Genomic DNA, 23,333 nt, shown 5'->3' with positions numbered 1-23,333 from the left:
TGATGCCGAAGCTGAAACTCCAATTCTCTGGCCACGTGATGCAAAGAACTGACTCATTGGGAAAGACCTGATGCTGGGAAAGATTACAGGCGGGAGGAGAAGGGGACAACAGAGGATGAGATAGTTGGATGGCATCACTGACTCAATGGACATGAGTTTGAGTAAGCTCTGGGAGCTGGTGATGGACAGGGAAGCCTGGCATGCTGCAGTCCATGGGGTCGCAAAGATTTGGACATGACTGAGCGACTAAACTGAACTAAACTGAACCTCAAGGTGGTTCCAGGACTCTGTGCAATTTTATATCTAGACAAATTTTAAAAAGTGGAGTCTGAAAAAATACATTTCAGCCACAGACACATTTTGTTGGACCCACATAGTTTTTAAACATTTTTAAAATTTGCCAATGTTTATAAATGACGGGAGATTTCACACAGAAGTTCTCATTTCTAGTTTCTCTTTTAAAATCTGAATTTTTGGCAACACAGAGCTGGCATTTTCACATTGCAGGGGAACGCTTGACTTGAATATAAACTGTTTCCAACCCACTCTTAGACTAGACCTACACCCTCTGGTCTCCCTGCCTCACCACTGACCACCTTCTCACACCCTGGTCATTTCAGTAAGAAACCTATGTGCCAGGAGTTATCTATTTTATATACAGTAAAGCAACTATGAAAAGTGAAAGTGTAAGTTACTCAGTCCTGCCTGACTCTTCAGGACCCCATGGACTGTAGCCCACCAGTCTCCTCTGTCCATGGGATTCTCCAGGCAAGAATACTGGAGTGGGTTGCCATACCCTTCTCCAGGGGATCTTCAAAATCCAAAAAAAGAAAAGAAAAGAAAGAAAAGAAACCTATGTGTCAATTCTCCAATGGCTTAACTGTGTGTGACTCCTGAGTCAGAGGGAAAACGTTAAGAAGTTATTTCAAGCGTGTTGATTATTACAGAGGGGAGATAGAGGGAGCTGCCATGGAAGAGAACAAAGAAACTTCGAGTGGGACTGAGGTTAAACACGGGGCCTCGGGGAGCCAAGAGATCCGGGTCTAGAAAAGGTTCTCTCCATTAATTCTGTTACACTGGACAAGCATTTTCCTTCTCTGTGTCTCAATTTCCCCAGCTGTGAAACGGGGAAATCTGTGAAACCGGAATCGTTAAACGATCCTGCAGGTCAGGATCTATAAAATTCTCAACCTTCTCTTGGATCTTCGTAACATCCCTTAGGAAGTCTAAGAATCTGCCATTCCCACATCCACTTTCCTCCCCGGCGCCGCCTGAGCTTCCTGCGCGGGGAAGGGGGTCACTTCAGGGAAACCGGGTCTCGGTCCGGGAAGTCGAGGCGTGCTCTGCCTCCAGGCGGCTCCCGATCGTGCCAAGTCGCCGCGGAACCCCGCCGCCAGCTCCCCACCGCGCCGTCCTCCTCCTCGCCTTCCTCCGGCGCAGCTTGGAACCCAGGAGACGGCCTGACCGCTTCCGCGGAGCAGGGCGCCTGGGGCCGCCCGGCCGCCGTCTGGCCTCCGCCCTGGAGCCACCCCTCCCAGAGGAGCTGCGCGCTCGGCTGGCGCTTGGACCCCTCGGCAGCCCAGCCGCAGGTGCCCGCCCGCCTCCGCCCAGCCCGGCGCTCACACCGGCCGCCGGGGCACCCAGGCTGGTAGGTTCCATTCCCCGCTCACTCCTCTTGCTCAGAGTTGCTCTTTTAGCTCCTGTTCCCCGGGTGGAAGCACCAGTCTGAGCTTCTCCGAAGGCGTGAAGGGATAACGGAGCTAGGTGAGTGATGCTCTAGATCTTTTTCCTTTTAAATAAACCTGCATACTAAGAGCACTGGTGGGAAGCTAGGAAGTTGAAAGGAAAGAGAAAAAAGACAAAAGCAGGCAGTCGGGATGACCCACCACAAGCTGATAGGGACCATTCCTAGCTTCTTAGAAATGTATACTCCACTTTGTCCACCAGCCTCTGGCTCAGGTAGAGACACAGACAGACTTCAATAAATATTTGCTGGGGTAAGTGTGGGAGGTATCAATATTTCTGCTTGTTACTCTTATCCAGCCTCAAAACAAGCCAACATTGCCTTTGATGGCTGGCTTCATCTCCACCAGAATTCCCCCGCCCCCGCCGCCCCCCCCCACACACCTGCCCCAAAGCTGAAGAATTGGAATGGTTTTATACCAAGTGCCATGGAGTCATACAGTGGACTGCTATGCAGCACTTAAAAAGCAGAAATCAGAGCTGTATAATGTATACTCTACATTATACTTGTAGATAGCACAAGTAATGATCAGTAAGATGCAAAATATACCTATTGTCTGATGTCACTTAGGTGACATTTTAAAAGACACGTTATGTGTGTAAAATCACAGAAAGTAGTCTGTAAAATGTATACAATCACATTCATAATCGCAGCTGTTTGGGGGAAGTATGAAGCAGAATGAATTTGGCATGAAGATTGAGGTGGAAAAACTATTTTCCTATAGGTTTTAATATATAAAAATGATAAAGCAAAAGTTGATGAATTATAAATAATAGTTAACTGCAAGTGATGTTAACTTGGATTTTTTTCAGGATATTTTCTTTCTTTCTTGTGTTTCTAAATTTACCTCTGTTTAAGCAGTTTTGTTGTTCGGATGCAAACAAAATAAGTTATGTCTGTGCATATCTTGTGGGAATAAAACTAGACGGTTCTGTCGGAAGTTACACCTTTTTTGCATCACAGCATAGGTTCTTCCTGCAGAAGACACCTCTTTACCTAGGGAGCCTGAGCTGCTTGGAGCAGCTCACCTGTTGACCTCCTCCCAAAGTATAGGCTAAAGGTCAAACACTGTCTACAGTTAATAATCTGATAAGTGGCCAGGTCAAGGAGGAATCTAGAAACTCCTTCATTTCCTTAATAAGACACATTGCTGTTTCTCTTATATTTTCTGTCTAGGATGTTCGTTTCCATGGGTGGTGACTGCCCCCTTGATATCTCAAAATGATGCTTATGTAACACTGCAGAGTTAATATCAGGTTAGGAAAGGGTGTGGGGGTTGGTAGGAAAGGCCTGTAGCTCTTCTGGGCCCTGTTCAGTGGAATGGAAAAGATGTGTCTCCATTTGCCTGCTAGGAAAAAGTTGATTTCTTTCTGGATACGAGGGAAAGTTACCAGTTTGGTTATCTACAAAGGGAGAAAAAAGAGAAAGAGATTCTAGACAGGATTGGGTGTATTAAACACAATGGATAAGCTACAACCCAATAGGCCAAGTCTTCTGCCCATCCCCCAAACAAGAGTGGTTCCCTGTTTACATATTTTCTTCCTGCACTAAAGAACATCACTGGATCTTTGGTAAACAAAATTGTCTGCACATCAGAACAGAACTCGGAAATATGGCAAATTGTGATCATATCCCTCTTTCTGTTTCTGACCTGACAAGTTACAAGGTCAGTGCTTAGTACACTTTGTGTTGTGGGAAGATGGGCTACTTGAGAAAAGCCTGAGATGTGAAGAAAAATCTAAGAGTGGCAGGCTTGGAGTGTGGTGTGAAAGCTATGTGTACTGAGGTTTTACTCACAAAATTGAAGAGAATGTAGCCCCTGTCTGCAATATTAACAATCACAACTCTTTAAAATTGATGTTCTCTTTAGGACTAAGCCTCTCTGATGTCATCTGTGGCTCAACATTTACTATTCCCCACTTATTCTGGACTCTGAATGCAATAATGAAACACACAGGGCACTCCATTGCTTCTCCCTAGCCTGCAAGGAAATACTAAGAGTATCCCACACACTTCTTCCTCACTCTTCCTCAGGGATTACAAACCCTTTGTTTGTAGCCCAGAGATACAGTTGAGTTCTTTCTTTCTCTCTCTCTCATCTCCATCATCCCCTCTGAGCTTCCTCCAACCACCTGTTACCTCCTGCCCCTCCCTCCCCTCCCCCATATTATTTAATCTCTTGCTTCGTAATTGCTGACTCTGTCTTTGCTCTCCATTTAATGCTGCTTTTTCAAGTCCAGAAGGCACTTTGCCAGCAGTTGGCTTTCATTATGAAAAGTAGCATTTCCTTAATGAGTCTGCCTTCCAAATGAAGGCTTTACTTACATTTCCTCTAATAGGAAAAGGAGCTTTTCTTCTAGATTTGCATAGGGGCTACTCAAATTCCTTTTTAATTACTCATCCTTAGTCCAGGTTCACTTGGGACACTTTTTTCTATTCTGACTCTAACTTGTATTCCTGTCATGTGCAAAAAGTTCAAGAGGAAATCAACAGGTGTCATATTAAAAAATAATACATGATAAGGAAATATTGCACTAATAAAAGTAGCAATAACTAATATTAATACTTTGCAAATTATGTGCCAGGCATGGTGCTAGTTGCCTCACACAGATTGTCTCATGTTGGAGAAGACTCTTGAAAGTACCTGGGACTGCAAGGAGATCAAACCAGTCCATCCTAAATGAAATCAGTCCTGAATATTCATTGAAAGGACTGATGCTGAAGCTGAAGCTCCAATACTTTGGCCACCTAATGTTGAGAGCCAACTCGTTGGAAAAGACCCTGATGCTGGGAAAGATTGAAGGCAGGAGGAGAAGGGAATGACAGAAGATGAGATGGTAGGATGGCATCACCGACTCAATGGATATGAGCTTGAGCAGGTTCAGGAGTTGGTGATGGACAGGGACAGGCATGCTGCAGTCCATGGGTTGCAAAGAGTCAGACACAACCGAGTCACTGAACTGAACTGATGAGCCATATTTGTCCCATGCATGAGATATGCTCAAGTCATATGGCTGATATGAACTTTTAAATATTGTTTTATATAAAATCTAGGTTTTTATCCTTTTGCAGGGTAGACCTAAAGATCTGGCCCCAGGGCCTGTGTTTGCACTTTAGCAACAATCTTTTTGATGGAGGCTGGATTTCGCAGGTCGCCAGTGTCCCAGCAGGCAGTAATATCTTCCCCCTGGTCCAGCTCATTCATTTGCATTTCCCTCTGGCTCTTGTAGGCATCTAAGCTTGTGATTTCTGCAGAAGGCATTGTTTCTCCCACTTGAGAGATGGGCAATTTAAAAGCCATTATCAGTGTCAGCTTTCCATACCAGTTTCCAGGAAAGTAAAGTTGTTTTTATAATTATGTTAAAAATGATCAAAGCTGTAAATATACACTTTTCAGGGCTTTTTAGCTCTTGCGTATTATCCGAGCTTCCTAGCTGCCAACAATTATTGAGCACCTGTACTGTGAAAATACATTAAGTATTATCACAAATTAAATGTGATTTCATTTGTCTTTGAGGTGAGGACTGTTATGATCTTCAAGTTCAGGGGAGAAAAGAAATATGTTCCATGAAACTCTGCGATTTGCTGGCATGGTCAAGCCCAAACTCAGAACTTGTGCCTTTGATATTATAGTAACTTCCAGGGTCAGAGGAAAGAGGGGATGTCTTTTTATGACTGAAAATTAACTTGATCACCCATCGAAAAATGTTTATAATTAACCTATTTTCTCAAAGATATAGAAAATCATAATACAATGTTTCTTTTATATGTGTTACATAGAGCACTGCTGGGAATTCCCTGGTGGTCCAGTGGTTAGGACTCAGCACTTTCACTACAGGGGCCCAGGTTCAATCCCTGGCGGAGGAATTAAGACACTGCAGGCCACACAGCATGGCCAAAAGTAATTTTTTTAAAAAAGCACTGCTGACCTCATTTTAAACTTGTCTTCACACTTAGAAAAATATTTTGCTTTCCTCCCTCTTTATAAGTCCAGGTCCACTTCTGATGAGGCCATGTAGTGGGTGCTCCCAGATGTTAGATGTTCTCTGTTATTTCGGAAATTGTCATTTTCAAGAATGAAACATTTTACTGCAGAGGTTCAGATTAACTTAATTTCAGCTACTGTCTGTAATCAGGTAGACCTTAGTACACCATATCATAAGAATTCCTTTTCTTTTTATCTCCCAGATACCTAACTGAGGTTTCCAGACCCCTTTTGAGTGAAGATGAATGTTTCTGTTGGAATAATGTAAGTGGAAGGTCCACGTCTGGGTAGACTCGACTATGGGAGCCAACACTTCAAGCAAACCACCAGTGTTTGATGAAAATGATGACGGTGAGAAATGTTCACTAATTGTATATAAATATAGAACTTACAGAATTCAGATATAAGCTCCTCACTTCATAAATAAATTGCCATGTACTGAATTGGCCACAAAGTTCCTTCAGGGTTTTCCATAGCATCTTAGGAAAAAACCAGAGTGAACTTCTTTGCCAACCCAATAAGACCTTTAAAAAAGGTAGAAATGCAAGGATAAGCCTGAGCATAACCTTGCATGCTAAGAGCTGGATTTTACCTTCCACTTTCCATGGGACCTTGGACAGCTTTCTTAATCATGACTCTACCAATGCCCTTTGTCCAAAGGGAGCTGTGAGTGGGCACCTGGTTTCAATAGAAGACCTTGAAACTAAATGATTTATAATTCTCTGTGCTGCTCCCTTGACAGATGAACCTACCCCTGGTACAGAAAATTTCTTATATTATCAAATTTCATGTGAATAATAATACTTATAATATTATAGAGTGGAGTGAGGCAAGTTTGTGCCTTCTGAGCTTCCAACTTACATATTCCTATGGGTCCTTGCCAATTTCCACAATGCTAGGTCGTAGGAAAAAGAATCAGTTTCATTGGAGAAAAGTGAAACTTTACAGCAGCCTTATAGGCATATGCTGTTAGGTTGTCTGGGGAAAAGGTGGCTCTGGACCCTAGCTAGTAACTTGCCCAGATGCCCCAGAGGAAGCCCCCAGAATCATTTCCAGAGAGTTCTGTTAATTGGACCACAAAGGAAATGAACAATGAATGGAAATTCAGGAGATTTGAGCCCTAGTCCTCCTCTCAGCTACCTGTGTGGCTCAGGAAGTTTACCTTCAATTTCCTCATCAATCAACTGAGAGGAGAGGGTAGTAAACTTGAAGTTCTTTTTCAACTCCAGAAGTTCATCATTTTGAGATCCTAAAGGCACTTTGCAAAAATGATGAAACAGCATCTGAATCATCAAGGAAACTTTGCTGAAACAGAAACTTACAAGTTAACAGTGACTTAAAGAAGACGGTTGTGTTTTTCTTTCTCATGTTAGCAATCTAGGCATAAGTGATCCAGGTGAGATGTGACTCTGAAGGGTTAGGGACTCTGGTCTGACAAGCTGGCTTCTTTCTAGCCCTTCATAGCCTGAGTGTTACTGCCACCCTCATTCCTCAGGCTGGCTCAGCACCACATCACATCCCGGCCATGGGAAGGGGGAGAGCGGGGAGACCAAGCCCACTCCTTTTAAGGATGTGATTTGCCTGTTGCTTGTCACTTACACTCACACTTACATACCTAGTTACAAGGGAGACTGAGAAGTTTAGTTAGTTATCTTGCATGGCCATGACCTTCTAAAAATAAGGCATTCTGTTTTGTTATACAAGAAGGGGGACAATTAGCTATCTGCCATGGCTGGGGAACAAATAAAAGTCTGCTCTGGTCTTAGTTTTTGAGTTTTTGTTTGAACCCTTAAAAAAAAACAAATACCTGGCCGATCAAGATGCTTTGTTGCCAGCTGTTCATTATCAATTCAGAGATGTGTCATGACTACCTATACAAAATACTGCAGAGGAACCTTGGAATTATATGGTTTGAAAATGGTCTTAAGAAAATTTTACTCATATCTGTAGCCTTGCTTTACTCTTTCAAGCTGTAAAGTCAAGGATCTAGAGGGTGTTACTTGATTTTTTCCATGTCTAAAATAGGAAGACAAAAAGACTTGGGTTTCATGTGTTTGGTTCACTGTGGTCCCTACAGATTCATAGCTAAGGTTGTACATGATGCTGGTCCTCAGAGAAGAGAGGAGGAAAGACAGGCCAGCTTCATGCTTGTTACTTGTTAGGGGTATGTGTCATTTTAAGGTACTAGGATAGCATGATAATGAGAAAATAGAGAGGTCTAAATCTTCTTTAATCCAGCCAGCCCTTGATTTCATGGAGTGCCCAAGAAAGTTACTTCCCCCAAGGAATTGTGGCAAATGAGAAAGCAGGTATCACTTTAAAAGTAACTTTAAGGGGCTCTGGGAAAACTAGGTTGGAGTAAAATTAGGCAGAAGGAGCAAGCAGCTCTTTCTTAACACCCTCTGTGGTGGTGGTTGTTCAGCCGTGTCTAAATCTTTGCAACCCCATGGACTGAAACACACCAGGCTTCCCTGTCCTTCACTATCTCCTGGAGTTTGCTCACTCATGTCCATTGAGTCAGTGATGCCGTTCAACCATCTCATCCTCTGCCATCCCCTTCTCCTCCTGCCTTCAATCATTCCCAGCATCAAGGTCCTTTCCAACAAGTTGGCTCTTAGCATCAGGTGGCCAAAGTATTGGAGCTTCAACTTCAGCATCAGTCCTTTCAATGAATATTCAGGGTTGATTTCCTTTAGGATTGACTGGTTTGACCTCCTTGCAGTCCAAGGGACTATCAAGAGTTTTCTCTAGCAACACATTATTGATCTTCAGAGTTCAGCCTTCTTCATGACCCAACTCTCACATCCACACATGACTACTGTAAAAACCATAGCTTTGACTATATGGACCTTTGTCAGCAAAGTGATGTCTTTGTTTTTTAATATGCTGTCTAGGTTTATCGTAGCTTTCCTTTCAATACACTCTAGGTCACCACTTTTGTTGTCCTGGCCCCCAGCAGATGAGCCTACAGTAGCATCCTTAGAGAAAAGAGCTGTGCATAACAGTATGTCTGCGCTTCCCAGGGCAAGACTCTGAGTCCGTTTATTGTAAACACAAGTAGAAAAACAAATGCATCTGCTACGAGCCCACGCCTCCCCGGCTGTGAGGAGCAGAGTAGGGTACAAGATGCCCCTTCCCTGCCTTTGCGGAGCTCTTGTTCTAATGGTGGGAGGCAAACAAGAAACTAGTTAATGAATACACAAACCAGATAACTTCAGACAGTGTTCAAGTGCCACCAAGGGAAGGATCTGAGGACCTTATGGAGAGTGGCAGGGTGATGGTGAGGAGACTTCAGATAGGGTGTGGCCAGAGCTGGCCCGAGTAAGTAACACCTGAGGTAAAGCCTGGAAAATGTGAGGAAGCCACTCATGTAATAACAGAATAGTTCAAGCACAAGAAAAAGTCCAAATAATGACAAAGTAGGAAATGACCAGTTGCCTGTATCTCCACATTCTGATGAGAATGAGTTTGTATATTATGAAAAGGGATATTTAATTGCCATATTAATTTATTTTTTTATAAGATCATTGAGTTTTGGGAAGAAAAATTATGACATTCTGGTTATTTCTTAAATGAGTAAATCCTATAACGTAGATTTGGCTCCTTTCATAGCTCTGGACTGAGCACAAGGAAAATTTTTATTTGATTGCTATGAGGCTTCTAACCAAGAAACAATGACAAAAAGCACTGACTGATCCAAGAACATTAATGCCTATATCATATTTGATCTCTGTATTTTTATATAAATAATCAAATGGAGCCAGAATCTAGGGCACTTAAACGAACCAATATAATTATTTTAAAATATTGCGGAAAGAATCCCAAGATGTGATGGAAAAGTGTTTACTATTCCCATTATACATTTGAGAAGAAAATTTGCACCCATTTTCCCAAGTAATATTTCAAGATTTCTTTCTCATGGAAAAAATGTTTTGGTTTACTTCAAAGGTAATTAAGGAATAAGATGTTAGTGGATGTCCTTTGAGATAAGCTATTCTTGATGGAATTCATCCTGACACTTTCTGTTTCATGCTGGTCCATCTGATACTGATCTTGAGAGAATCATTCTGTTAGTTACTTATGTTGATCTTTATTTAGCGAAAACGAAGTATAAGCTTTATAGCTGCTGAGGAAGAGCAGAAGGCTTGCTTAGTTAATTACTGTTAAGTCATTTCTTACCAAGTAGATCATACATGATACTACTGTTTTGTGGTTTAGGGTAAACCTAAGTTCTGATTATTTTGTGTGTGTGTGTGTGTGTGCGGTATAATATATATGGGCTTCCCTGGTGGCTCAGATGGTAAAGAATCTGCCTGCAGTGCAGGAGACCCGGATTTGATCCCTGGGTCAGGAAGATATCCTGGAGAAGGAATGGCTATCCACTCCAGTGCCCACCCATTCTCTTGCCTGGAGAATCCCATGGATAGCAGAGCCTGGCAGGCTACAGTCCATGGGGCCACAAAGAGTTGGAGATGACTGAGTGTCTAACACCCTAACATATATAATAAAATGTACCATTTCCCCCACTTCTAAGTGTACAGTTCAATGGCATTGAGGGGGTACAGCTAGGGGCAGCCATCACCACCATCTATCTCTGAACCCCATGGACTGCAGCCCACCAAGCTCCTCTGTCCACGGGATTTCCCAGGCAAGAATACTGGAGTGGGTTGCCATTCCCTCCTCCAAGGGATCTTCCCAACCCAGGGATCTAACCTGCGTCTCCCTAGGCTCCTGTACTGCAGGCAGATTTTTTACCCCTGAACTACCTGGAAAGCCCCTGAACTTTTTAATCTTCCTGAAGTTTTGTAGCCATTAAACATTAATTCTCCATTCCCTCATCCCCTTAGCCCCTGACAACCACTATTCTACTTTATGTTTCTATGATTTTAACTGTTCTGTGTGCATATATTAGTCACTCAGTCATGTCTGACTCTGTGAGACCCCATGGACTATAGCCTGCCAATCTCCTCTTGTCCACGGGATTCTCCAGGCAAAAATCCTGGAGTGGATTGGCATTTCCTTCTCCAGGGGATCTTCCTGATTCAGGGATGGAATCCGGGTCTCCTGCATTCGCAGGTGGATTCTTTACCATGTGAGCCACCAGGGAAGCCCTTTAACTGTTCTAGATACCTTATAAAGTAGACTCATGCATTATTTGTCCTTTTGTGTTTGGTTTATTTCAGTTGTCAAGGTTCATCCATACTGTAGCATGTATCAGAATTTCATTCCTTTTTAAGGCTGAAAAATAGTCTACACTGTATGCAGATAACACATTTTGCATTTAGTCTTTCATTCATCAATGAACATTGGGTTATTTCTACCTTTTGAATACTATAAATAATGCTGCTGTGAACACGGGGGTACAAGTATCTGTTCAAGCCTGTTTTCAACTGGTACATGCTTTAGAAGTCGAATTCCTGGATCACATGATGATTCTTTAATTTTTTGAGGAACCACTCACCACATTATCTTCTACCTAATTATGTTCTACATTTTAGTAGTGGGAGACCACTTGACATAGTAGACCAGGGCCCTGGTAGTGAAAACCCATACACAGATTCAAATCTCAGCTGTGCCACAAACTAGCAATCTGTGTGTTTTTATGTGGAAAATCAAAGGAGGTATAGCCTGATCAACCATCAAACACCAGAGTCAATCTGACTAATTATAAACGTTCTAAAAGGATTTGAAATACCATAAAAAATGGTCCCCAAAATTAAATAATTGCTAATGAATTTGGAAAAAAATTCTTCTGTTTTACAAGTTATTAAATCTCTGTAAGCTCAGTTTCTTCATATATAACATGCAAGTAAATTGGACATATACTTCACTGGGTCACTGTGAGGGTAGGCTAAACTAATGCAGGTAAAATACTCAGCAAGGTGTCTTATATAAAGTAACTACCCACTTAATGCTAGTTAAAACACTGTTTACCAGTATCAGAGTCTCTAAGCATGAACTCTTTTAAGTATTTCTACTTCAGAAAGACACAGCATTGATGACATGCAACTGTGTAGATGCCATAGTTAATATGACCTATTCACAATTCTGTCAACAGAGTTGGATTGCCAGATGGCAGAGCTTATAAATTCTGTGAAAACCTATGTAAGTCCTCTGAAAAGAAGCCAAATTATTAACTTCACAAAAACATAATCTCATCTGGTTTTTCTTTGATCTCCTCTGGGGTGATTATATTTTCATTTAAGGCAAAATCATGAACTCATTGGGTTGAAAAATCAATAAATTAACTTTTCCTGATTTAAGTCTAAAGCAGATTGTTTAAGTAATCCCATTTGACCAGACATTGTGATAGTTTTCCCCCAAAACCAACTACCATGTGGATACTATGAGAAATAAGGAATAATACAAAAAAACTTTCTAAGTTTCCTAAAAGAAAAGAAATACGGGTAGTAGTTGTTATTAATGTTTATAAATTGTTATATCTGCTTTATTTCCTCTCTCTCTTTTTTTTTTTCACTTGTTTTATTAAAAGATTAGCATTTTAAAAGCCCAGTTGTTGAGGTTTTCAGGCTGACATAGGGAAAGAAATTCTTTAACACAGGAGAAAGTGGCCTTGGTTATAATTCAGGGTCTGGGCAACAGAAGAGGATCTTGTAATCACTGCAAGTTGTATGTGTTTCCAAGCACATACAAATCATGTAGAGGTGATGGAGTTGGTTTAGTTAAACCAAGAGACAACTTTCTTCTGGAGGACTGTAGCTGAGAAAAGTTGGCCTTACATTTAAAAGGCTCTACAAAGAGTACATCGATGCTGAGTTTGCAGAGAGAGCTCAATCATTGCATTGTTCTTTGGACTTGCTGCAAACTCAGTGTTCCGCTTTCATTTGGCATCACTTGTCTCCTAGGATGTGTGCGACTGCTTCCAGTTTTCCTACATCTTCTTTGGGGACAGAGGCAATGGGTCCTTCAAAATGTTGGGCCAAAAAATTGGCCACAGATTTGTAATCCAAAAGAAATGGGAGGTTACTGAATTCATTCCAGCCCTGAAGGACTTTCAGACTCTTCCTTGTTATTTTAATGTCCCAGTGGGGTACGCAAATGAATTTCAGACTTCCCCCTCTCAAACTTGAGTAATGTTGTCTGATATTATTTAGTATTTTGTGTTAAAATGGTTGGGAAAGTAAAATGAACATTTCCCTAGTGAGAACTGGCTCCTTAAAACCATTTCTTGGACAGTCTAACATTTAGTTAAAGGATTTGTCATAAATAATCTCAGATCCATTGGTTTATGGCAACAAACACTTTTAATTTGGGAGAGCTTTATTTCCCCCATGCTAAGGTATCAGAAGAGTCAGGGAGAAACAGGCTAGACAGAGCCAAGAAAAGAGACATCAAAGACAGAGGCGGTGATTCCAATTTGCATGTTTCCTGAGCAGTGGGTTAGAAAAACATGTTTGGGAGAATCTACACAAATAAATTTGGGCAACTTACATCCTGCCTGTGGAGATTCACAGTGCTTATTAGCATAATAATGGCTCTGAAATGTGCATCAGTATTGAAATCTCAGTACTTTGATAATTTTCAAACTTATTTCAAAATTAAGTTAGGTTGTGGAAAACCTTTTAATACCTTGTGGCAAATAATTCTCTGTGGATCTCAATTTGGGAAGCAAAAGGTCATAATCATGAACACTTTCTATTGGAAACATAATTTCTTCCCATTTATTCCTTTCTTCCTCCCTTCCCTGATTTAATAGCTTGCAGAATCTCCACAGCTGAAAAGCGATGATGTTCTTCTGTAAAGTTTTCTGCCTACAAGTTTTTCAGGCAACACAATGCATGTTTATGGAGGTTAATAAGTGAAACACAGGGTAGCTCTGTTTAATGGTGGGATGCTTCCAGTCCCTATGGGAATTAGATTGGGAGATAACTTCTTTTGTGTTTTTAAAGAACATTTTAGTTCAGAGTGTCTTATGCACAAAGTATGTTGAAGCAGTTACTCATTGTTAAACAATCATGCTGTACTAACTTTTTATCCAATCCAAAGCTACAGACATGTTTTTTTCATCTTGAAACTAACCTAGGTTGAAAAATTAAATTAGTTAGCTAGCTTCAATATTCAGCAACTACTTCAATGAGAATGGGAGTGAAGGCCTTCAGAGAATCTGACTTCTGCTATACGGGCTTCCCAAGTGGCGCTAGTGGTAAAGACCCTGCCTGCCAGTGCAGGAGATATAAGAGACACAGGTTTGATCCCTGGGCTGTGAAGATCCCCTGGAGGAGGAAATGGCAACCCACTCCAGTTTTCTGGCCTGGAGAATCCCATGGACAGAGGTGGGCTACAGTCCATATGGTCGCAAAGAGTCAGACATGACTGAAGCGACTTAGCACATATGGCCTTACAAGTGTAAATTCACTTACAGAGACCCAGGACTTTACCAATTCAGGTTCTATCAATTATACAGGGATTTCAACTATACATTGCTCTGGGACCGTTTGTGGAAATTTTGTTTTTAAACACACGTACACAATGATGGAATTATATTCCTCTTAAAATAGGACGCAGCACAATTTATATGGTTGAAAGGACTGAAAAAGCTATGGTTATAGATTTTGAATTCACTAGACTGGCAGAGGCTTTTTTTTTTTCCTCCTGAACTATTTCCTTCCTGGAGGCATATTTACAGTACAATAAGTTATATTAACCTTGTTCTACACTTGAGTTACCTATGTTTTTTCATTATTTCGAAGAAGAGTTGACAGTAGGGGTTGGTATGCTTTTTCTGTGGTGGGCCAGATAGTAAATATTTTATGCTGTGCTGTTCAGCCTCTGTCACAATGACTCACTCTGCTGTAGCCCCATGAAGGCAGCCATAGACAGTGGGGAAACTAACAAATATGGCTCTATTTCAGTAACACTTTTACTTGTAGACACTGAAATTTGAATTTCACATCATATTCACTTGTCACAAAATATTTTGATTTGCCAAACATTTAAAAACATGAAAGCCATTTTTAGCTTATGAGCCATATAAAAATAGAGGGTGGAATTTGACCTCCATGCCATGGCATGACAGCATGCCATGTTGTACTAACCCTTGCCCTAAGGCATCCTGAAGGCATTTATTTATATGTGCCAGGGGCTCATCTGATATCCACTCATAACCATCGAGCTGTCACTAAAAGATTGGGCAAGAAGACTGACATCTGTTCTCTATAGATGCTTAACAAAGGCAGTCTTCACAGACTCTGTTTTTCTTCATCAGTTTGAGTCAGTAGAAGTACTTGGACCAATAAATCTACTATTTTAGAGAATAAATTATATTATTTTTGTAAATATATGTATTATTTGGTAGCCTAGATTCAATTCAATGTAACTCATTTGAAATATCATTAGTAGAGTTTATTTCCTACAAGGGGCATTTAGTCAACTGAGAGACATCCAACAATCGGGGGTATTGATCCCCCATCCTGCCCCAACTGCTACTTCCCGATTTGTTCTAAAGAAATAGCCAGTGTATTTCTGACTTTTGAACCAATTCATGAGTTGGGGTCTAGGCAGCAGAAAAAGAAGCTGTTGGTGCCCATTGCTTGGTCTTGGCATGAGTAGTTGGTGCCAGGAAAGCCCCGACTCCCTGGGGTACCGTGTTTCATAAAAGGGAAGTACTGACTATGCAGGCAAATGCCATCAACTGGCCTTGAAAGCTGCGTTCTTGGAGAAGTTTCAAATATTTCCTTAAAGGACCTGCCAAGCTCCACATGTATTAGTGGCAATCATTTGCTGCCAACCAGTTGGGATGATAAAGGACTAGGGAAGGAGCTAAGTGATTTTTTTTTATCAGTGGATCTTCAGTGAAATGTTCTAGAGTGGACCTTCAACCTTAAACATTGTGGTGTCAGTTAAGCCACAGGTTAATTCAGTGGCTTCTAGATACCCTCTGTGAACAAATATAATGTTTTTCTTAGTCTGTGGTGAAAGGAGAAAAACAAGAGCAATGTAGTAAGTTTCTCACATGGTAATACTAGTAAAAATTTTAAGTTTACATTTACCTTCTTTCTTGTGTGTGTCTAGTATTTAAGAATTGTGGAAATACAATTTTTTTTCACAGTGAGAACTTAGAGAAGTGACTTGTCTCTCTGATCTCCAGTTTTCTCACATGTAAATGGCTGCTAATAATAGCATCTGCCTTGAATATATTTTGTGGGAATAAAAAGATTATCCATAAAAAGTGTTTAGCACACTGCCTAGCACATACTAATTGCTCATAAAGAGTTATTACTGCTGTTATCATGATCACCATAATTTTTAACGTTCTTACTTGGCAAATAAAAACTAAAAGCTACCCAATATTAGTTTTCCTTTTCTTCTCTAGTTTTTGTTTGCTGTTTTTAAGGTGGATGGGATTTTCTGATCTGTAAAATCCAAAAATACAATTGTAATTTTAAATCAGTACTATGTAGATACCACTGAAGAGGCTAAAATAGAAAAAAAAAAAAAAAAAAAGGTGGCCTCTTTTAATTGGGACAATCATATTCATTTGAAGTGAAAGTTGGTGGTCCCTGGGCTAACCTAGTGGGAGATGGAAAACTGAGAGTTTATTCAACATGTATTTTCAATATAAAATAATTGAGAGTTACTGATAGATTGAATGTGGACTAAGAGGAAAGAACAATATCAAGAATGAATTCTAGGATTTGCTTCAATAGGCAAGTAGACGGCTGTGATATTTTGCTGAGATGCAAGAGAAGGGGTGCTGAGGGATGGGGACATGTTTAGGCATAGTCAAGACTTCTCAGTTGGGTGCATAAAATGACAGTGTATAAAATGCTGATATCAAATAGGAAGCTGAGATGAGTGGAAAAGTCTGGGCTAGAGATATAAAAGACATGGTTTTAAATTTTACTGAGACAGATGAGTCTGCCTTGGGAGAGTGGAGAGTAAGGAAAAAGAGAGGAGGAGGAGAACCCTAGTATTTAGAAGTCAGGCAGAGGAAAGCAATCAGCAAAGGAAATTGAGAAGGAACAGCCTGTGAGATATGAAAAACATATGTTCTGGAATGTAAGAGAAGACTCTTTCAAGGAGAAGGAAGTAGTTGCTTGTGTTGAATGTTCCTGGGTGGTTGAGTAAAGTGAGATTTGGGTTGAGTAAAGTGAGATTGGAGAAGGCAATGGCACCCCACTCCAGTACTCTTGCCTGGAGAATCCCAGGGACAGGGGAGCCTGGTGGGCTTCCGTCTATGGGGTTGCACAGAGTCGGACACGACTGAAGCGACTTAGCAGTAGCAGCAGCAAAGTGGGATTAGGCAATCAGCAGAATATAAGTGACACTGACAAAAGCAGTTCAAGTGGGGATGTGGAGGCAAGAGCCAGAGGCTGGGGAGTCAGGAATGTATGGGAGGGGAGGACACAGACACAAGCAAGTACAGTAAACCCTTTCAACAAGTTTGCTCTCAAGAGAAGCAGAGAAATGAGTCAAGCACTGAAGCTGAGTATGATGTTAAGGGAGGATCTTTTTTTAAAGAGGAAATGGTAGAAGAAGTTTAAGTTGATAGTTTCTTCCCCTTTTATTGGTTAATTCCTGTGAAATGATGAGACCAGAGTTGGCTTTATCCATGTGGGAGCAGTGTAGGCGCACAGGGTTTTGCATTCAGAAGGGCCCACACTTGGGCTGCACTGCCTGCAGTTGCTGTCCCTAATTTCCTACAAATTTCAGCTTAGAATTTATGTTTGCTGAGGTCTGATGGGATATAGGCCCCCAGGGGCTTGAAGACTTGGCTCACATGCTGCCTCCTCCCTAGGAAGGCTTCTAGGTGAGTTGCCAGGGCCCTCCTACCTCTGTCTACAACAGATTTGGGTGCTGATGTGGGGGATGCTGGGGGTGAGGCACCCCCACGACATACTCAGGTAGGACATGTGGTAGTAGTCACTGCTCCAGGCTGGCAGTTTAGCAGGTGGTCAGCTGGACACTGTTACTTTGAATCATCCACCTCCACCTTCCCCCTCTGGAAACTGAGTATGTCATGGAGTTTGATTTGGAAGCAAGTGATATGGCAATCAATCGAATTCAGATTGATTATATTCTTTGCAGCCAAAGATGGAGAAGCTCTATACTGTCAGCAAAAACAAGACTGGGAGCTGACTGTGGCTCAGATCATGAACTCCTTATTGCCAAATTCAGACTTAAGTTGAAGAAAGTAGGGAAAACCACTAGACATTTCAGGTATGACCTAACTCAAATCCCTTACAATTATAAGTGGAAGTGACAAATAGATTTCAAGGGATTAGATCTGATGGACAGAGTGCCTGAAGAACTATGGGCGGAGGTTCATGACATTGTACTGGAGGCAGTGATCAAGATCATCCCCAAGAAAAAGAAATGCAAAAAGGCAAAATAGTTGTCTGAGGAGGCCTTACAAATAACTGTGAAAAGAGAAGCTAAAGGCAAAGGACAAAAGGAATGATATACCAATACAGAGTTCCAAAGAATAGTGAGGAGAGATAAGAAAGCCTTTCTCAGTGATCAGTGCAAAGAAATAGAGGAAAACAATAGAATGGGAAAGACTAGAGATTTCTTCAAGAAAATTAGAGATACCAAGGGAACATTTCATGCAAAGATGGGCTTAATAAAGGACGAAAATGGTATGGACCTGACAGAAGCAGAAGATTTTAGAAGAGGTGGCAAGAATACACAGAAAAACTGTACAGAAAAGATCTTCATAACCCAGATAATCAAGATGGTGTGATCATTCACCTAGAGCCAGACATCCTGGAATGTGAAGTCAAGTTAGAAAGCATCACTATGAACAAAGCTAGTGGAGGTTATGGAATTCCAGTTGAGCTATTTCAAATCCTAAAATGATGCTGTGAAAGTGTTGCACTCAATATGCTAGCAAATTTGGAAAACTCAGCAGTGGCCACAGAACTGGAAAAGGTCTGTTTTCATTCCAATCCCAAAGAAAGGCAATGCCAAAGATTGCTCAAACTACCACACAATTGTACTCTTCTCACAGGCTAGAAAAGTAATGCTCAAAATTCTCCAAGTCAGGCTTCAACAGTATGTGAACCATGAACTTCCAGATGTTCAAGCTGGATTTAGAAAAGGCAGAGGAACCAGAGATCAAATTGCCAACATCCTCTGGATCGTCAAAAAAGCAAGAGAGTTCCAGAAAAGCATCTACTTCTGCTTTATTGACTACGCCAAAGCCTTTGACTGTGTGGATTACAATAAACTGTGGAACAATCTTCAAGAGATGGGAAAATCAGACCACCTTACCTGCCTCCTGAGAAATCTGTATGCAGGTCAGGAAGCAACGGTTAGAACTGGGCATAGAACAATAGACTGGTACCAAATCAGGAAAGGAGTATGTTAAGGCTGTTTATTGTCACCCTGCTTATTTAACTTATATGTAGAGTACATCATGAGAAACGCTGGGATGAATGAAGCACAAGCTGGAATCAAGATTGCCAGGAGAAATATCAATAACCTCAGATATGCATATGACACCACACTTATGGCAGAAAGCAAAGAAGAAGTAAAGAGCCTCTTGATAAAAGTGAAAGAGAGTGAAAAAGTTGGCTTACAACTCAACATTCAGAAAACTGAGATCATGGCATCTTGTCCCATCACTTCGTGGCAAATATATGGGGAAACAAGTGAGAGACTTTATTTTGGGGATCTCCAAAATCACTGCAGATGATGACTGCAGCCATGAAATTAAAAGAGCTTGCTCCTTGGAAGAAAAGTTATAAGCAACCTAGACAGCATTATTAAAAAGCAGAGACATTACTTGGCCAACAAAGGTCCGTCTAGTCAAAGCTATGGTTTTTGCAGTAGTCATGTATGGATATGAGAGCTGGACTATAAGGAAGCTGAATGCTCAAGAATTGATGCTTTTGAATTATTAGAGTATTAGAGAAGACTCTTGAGAGTCCTGTGGACAGTAAGGAGATCACACCAGTCATCCTAAAGGAAATCAGTCCTGAATACTCATTGGAAGGACTGATGCTGAAACTGAAACTCCAATACTTTGGCTACCTGATGCAAAATACTGACTCATTTGAAATACCCTGATGCTGGGAAGGATTGTAGGCAGGAGGAGAAGGGGATGACAGAGGATAAGATGGTTGGATGGTATCACTGAGTCAATGGACGTGAGTTCGAGTAAGCTCCAGGAGTTGGTGATGGACAGGGAAGCCTGGTGTGCTGCAGTCCATGGGGTTGCAAAGAGTCGGACACGACTGAGTGACTGAAGTGAACTGATATGGAGATGTACTTACCACCCAGTAACTTTCTCATTAGGAGTAATGACAGGGGCCAACTACCATAATACCCTTTATCATCTTATCAGCCTGTAGGTTAAACGTGACAGGCCTGAGGCACTGAAGGTTAAAGCACTGACCGGTATCAGACAGCCACACAGCTAGATCCTGAATCTTGATATAAAATAACTTTCATTTATTTCAGTTATAGATATCCTCCCATGATGGCCAACCAGAATGAATTTATAAATTGAAACAAACCTAGGGGATTGCTTTTCAGTAATAATATGTCAGACACTAATTAAAGGCCCAGCAGTGCATCCTGCTCTCTGAGAGCTGAGTCGTTTCATTTCACAGGGGCATTCGCCTTCACATCTGCTGCAGCCCACGCTATCCCTCAGACTACGTTATTGCTAACATGTAACAGGTTCAATACATAACACCTCTTCTTCCCTTGAGTAAATTACACAGTTCCTTGCTACTCTTGAGTTTACTTGTCTTCCTCTATTTATTTCGATTCCAAGGACAATTTCAATGACCTACATCGACGTCTTTCACAATTTATTTCACGGCTATAATCATCCTAACTGACTCACTCTTCAGCCTTTTTTTAGATCAACCTCATTGTATGATAGCTCGTAGGATAATTTTGGTTTACCTTTATAAAATAATAAAGTCATTGCCACTTTGATAACTTCACTTTCTGTCCAGGGTATAACATAACAGGAAAAATGTTCTAAACTAAGGCTTGATTGAACATGGAAAAGAATTTCTGCTGAAGTCGTAGGTGCCTGATTGGTAACTGGAATTGGCTTGCTTGCTTGTTTGCCCCAGCGCATCGCCACTGAAGACTGTAGCCCCAGCTTTCCCTATGGTTAACATCCTAGTACAAAGGTAGATGAGATGAACTACATTGCAGCTATTTTTAGGAAACGTGTATTTAAAAGCAAGTTTTATAATTATAAAAGTAGTACATCTGAGTTGTAGAAAGCCTGGAAAATAAAATCAGGAAGAAAAAAAGTCACCCTCAATATCTCAGCCTCTGGATAACTCTTGCTAATATTTTGGGGAGTTTCCATAACTCTCCTCATTCTTCATTCTGGCACCTCTCTTCTTTCTCACTCACTATATTTTTCTTTAAATTTCTTACTTTAATTTACTTATTTACTTTGTTAATTGTGTTTTTCTCATCATAAAGTAAATTTCTTGAGGACAGGGATTTTTGTCCATTCTATTCACTTTTATATCTTCAGTACCCAACTTATTAAATAAATGAATCCATAAAGTAGTTTTTATCTGTGCATGTGTGTAAAAGGCATTTGATGTATTTGAGATGATGCTTTAAATGCTTCTGCATCTGCAGTTTCATTTATATCATGATAGTGTGTTATAATTTCTTAAAATTTGTTGATTTCTTGAAAGTTTAATTTAGTGGTTCTGCAGTTCTATAACTTGAACAGCCTATAATTTATTTAACGTCACAGTTTTAAACATACCTAAATGACAAAAGGTACTGATGTTGTCTTAGATCACAACTGCTTTTTTTTAGTGTTTGATAATTTTTTAATCCTAAAAAAATATTTGTATGGCAGGAGACAAGAGACATTATTCCTTATTTTGGAATAGTAAATCATCACTATAGTGAAATAATATTCAAAGCAGTTGGGTTTATTTATATGGGATTAATCTTAGGTATGAATATTACTTAAAAATAAATGTTGACTTGAATGAGTTGTGGAGACTTTTGTACCATTTGCTCAAAACTTTTTCTTTTATCACTTTTTGTGAAAAATGTTACATAAAAGTTGGAATTTTAAACAGTGTACAGTTAAGTGGCACAGTATATCCTTGTGCAGCTATCACCACTATCCATATCCAGAACTTTTTAATCATCCCAAGGAGAAACTCTGTACTTAAACATTGACACCTCAATTCCCCCTCCCTCTAGCCCTTGGTTATCTGTATTCTACTTTCTTTCTTGGTGAATGCGACTCTTCAAAGCTCCTCATTTAAGTATGATCATACAGTATTTCCTATTTTGAGTCTGGATTATTCCACTTAGCGTAATGTCTTCAAGTTTCATCCATGTTGTGTCAGAACTTCATTCCTTTTTATAGCTGTATAATATTCCAGTGTACATATATACCACTGTTTATCCATCTGTTGATGGACATGTGAGTTGTTTCCATCTTTGGGCTATGGTGGATAATACTGGATGAATATTGGTACCCAAACACCCATTTGAGTTCTTGTCAATTCTTTGGTGGGCATACCTAGGTGTGGACTTGCTCAGAGGTGACTTGTAGAGTTCAGCCATTATAGGCATTTATCACATGCGGCTGCGTTTACCTTTACATGATGGTGAAGAGTAAGATTTCTATTCCTTTCAGAATATTTTTCCAGAAGGAACCCTGTAGTCAGCTAATGGCTAGAGTTAGGACTGGGCCTGAAGCCTCGGTCCATACATCACTGACGGACATGCCAGAGTTTTGCTTATCCTTACTGGAGCTAGTGCTTAGAAGACCAGGATCTATCATTTTATCCTTGTTCAGGATTTGCTGACATCAAGCATACTCAATCATCAGCAGATCCAGTTAAGGAGAAAGAAAACACGCTGCAGAAGTGCTTCCTGTTCATCTCCCTCCTCCAACTGCTGAGCCAGGCATAGTGGAGACACCAAGGAATTCGAGAACCTTCTCTTCAGGGATTTGAAAAACTCCTCTTCTGCTCTGCTTGACAATTTTCTCAAACCACTTTATGAACAGTAGCACTACACATTCATGTGCTCTTCAAGTTCTAGGAATATTCAGTTAGAGTTAGAAATCAGCCAATCTTTCTTGTGTCTTTTAACATTTCATCACATTTTTTAAAAAAATGCCTCTCACACATGCCATTTTTCGTATGCTTTGATATGTGGAAAGCATGCACTACTGTGTTAAGTAGTAGCCTGCTTAGTGTTGGAGTTAGACACTGCAAATTAGTTTTCTTGTATTAGTTTCTTAGGGCTCTGGTAGGAAGTATCACAAACTGGATAGCTTTAAACAATGGAGATATTCAGTTGTGGAGGCGAGGAGTCTGAAGTCAGGGTGTTGGTGGGGCCCTGCTCTGGATAGATCCCCTAGGGGAGCCTCCTCCTTTGCCTCTTCTAGCTTCTGGTAGCTCTAGGAGTTCTTTGGCTGGTGGCAGCATCACTACGATCTCTGACTCTGTCTTCGCGTGGTCTTCTGTGTCTGTGTGCAGACTTCTGTCTTCTTACAAGGGTACCAGTCATTGGTTTAGGGGCCTAGCCTACCTTACTCTGGTACAACTTCATCCCTAACTTGGATGAAAATGTGAGTCTAAAAATGGTTTTAAAAAACACTAGCCAAGGTCACAAAGCAAATAA

General features: G+C 40.8%; 1 protein-coding gene and 1 non-coding gene across 3 annotated transcripts in view; both read left to right on the top strand.

The window, feature by feature from the left end:
- The first annotated feature begins 1,567 nt into the window (after nt 1-1,567).
- STK32A (serine/threonine kinase 32A) overlaps nt 1,568-23,333 on the top strand; it is a 130,534-nt gene continuing 108,768 nt past the window's right edge. The window contains exons 1-2 of one of the 2 annotated variants that reach the window (XM_027546052.1): nt 1,568-1,648; nt 5,933-6,080. In XM_027546052.1, coding sequence (XP_027401853.1) covers nt 6,029-6,080 — 52 coding nt within the window. In that variant the 5' untranslated portion in view covers nt 1,568-1,648; nt 5,933-6,028. Of the gene's footprint in view, nt 1,765-5,932; nt 6,081-23,333 lie in introns of both variants that reach the window. The other variant, XM_027546051.1, reaches the window with a different exon arrangement.
- On the top strand, nt 5,540-5,611 carry TRNAE-UUC. Its single transcript has one exon. It is a non-coding gene; the product is annotated as a tRNA-Glu (tRNA).

The sequence above is a fragment of the Bos indicus x Bos taurus genome, chromosome 7, assembly GCF_003369695.1.
Source record: "Bos indicus x Bos taurus breed Angus x Brahman F1 hybrid chromosome 7, Bos_hybrid_MaternalHap_v2.0, whole genome shotgun sequence".
In the NCBI taxonomy this organism is placed as follows: Eukaryota; Metazoa; Chordata; class Mammalia; order Artiodactyla; family Bovidae; genus Bos; species Bos indicus x Bos taurus.
Note: the sequence above shows the minus strand (reverse complement) of the source record. Positions and strands in the feature narration are given on the sequence as shown.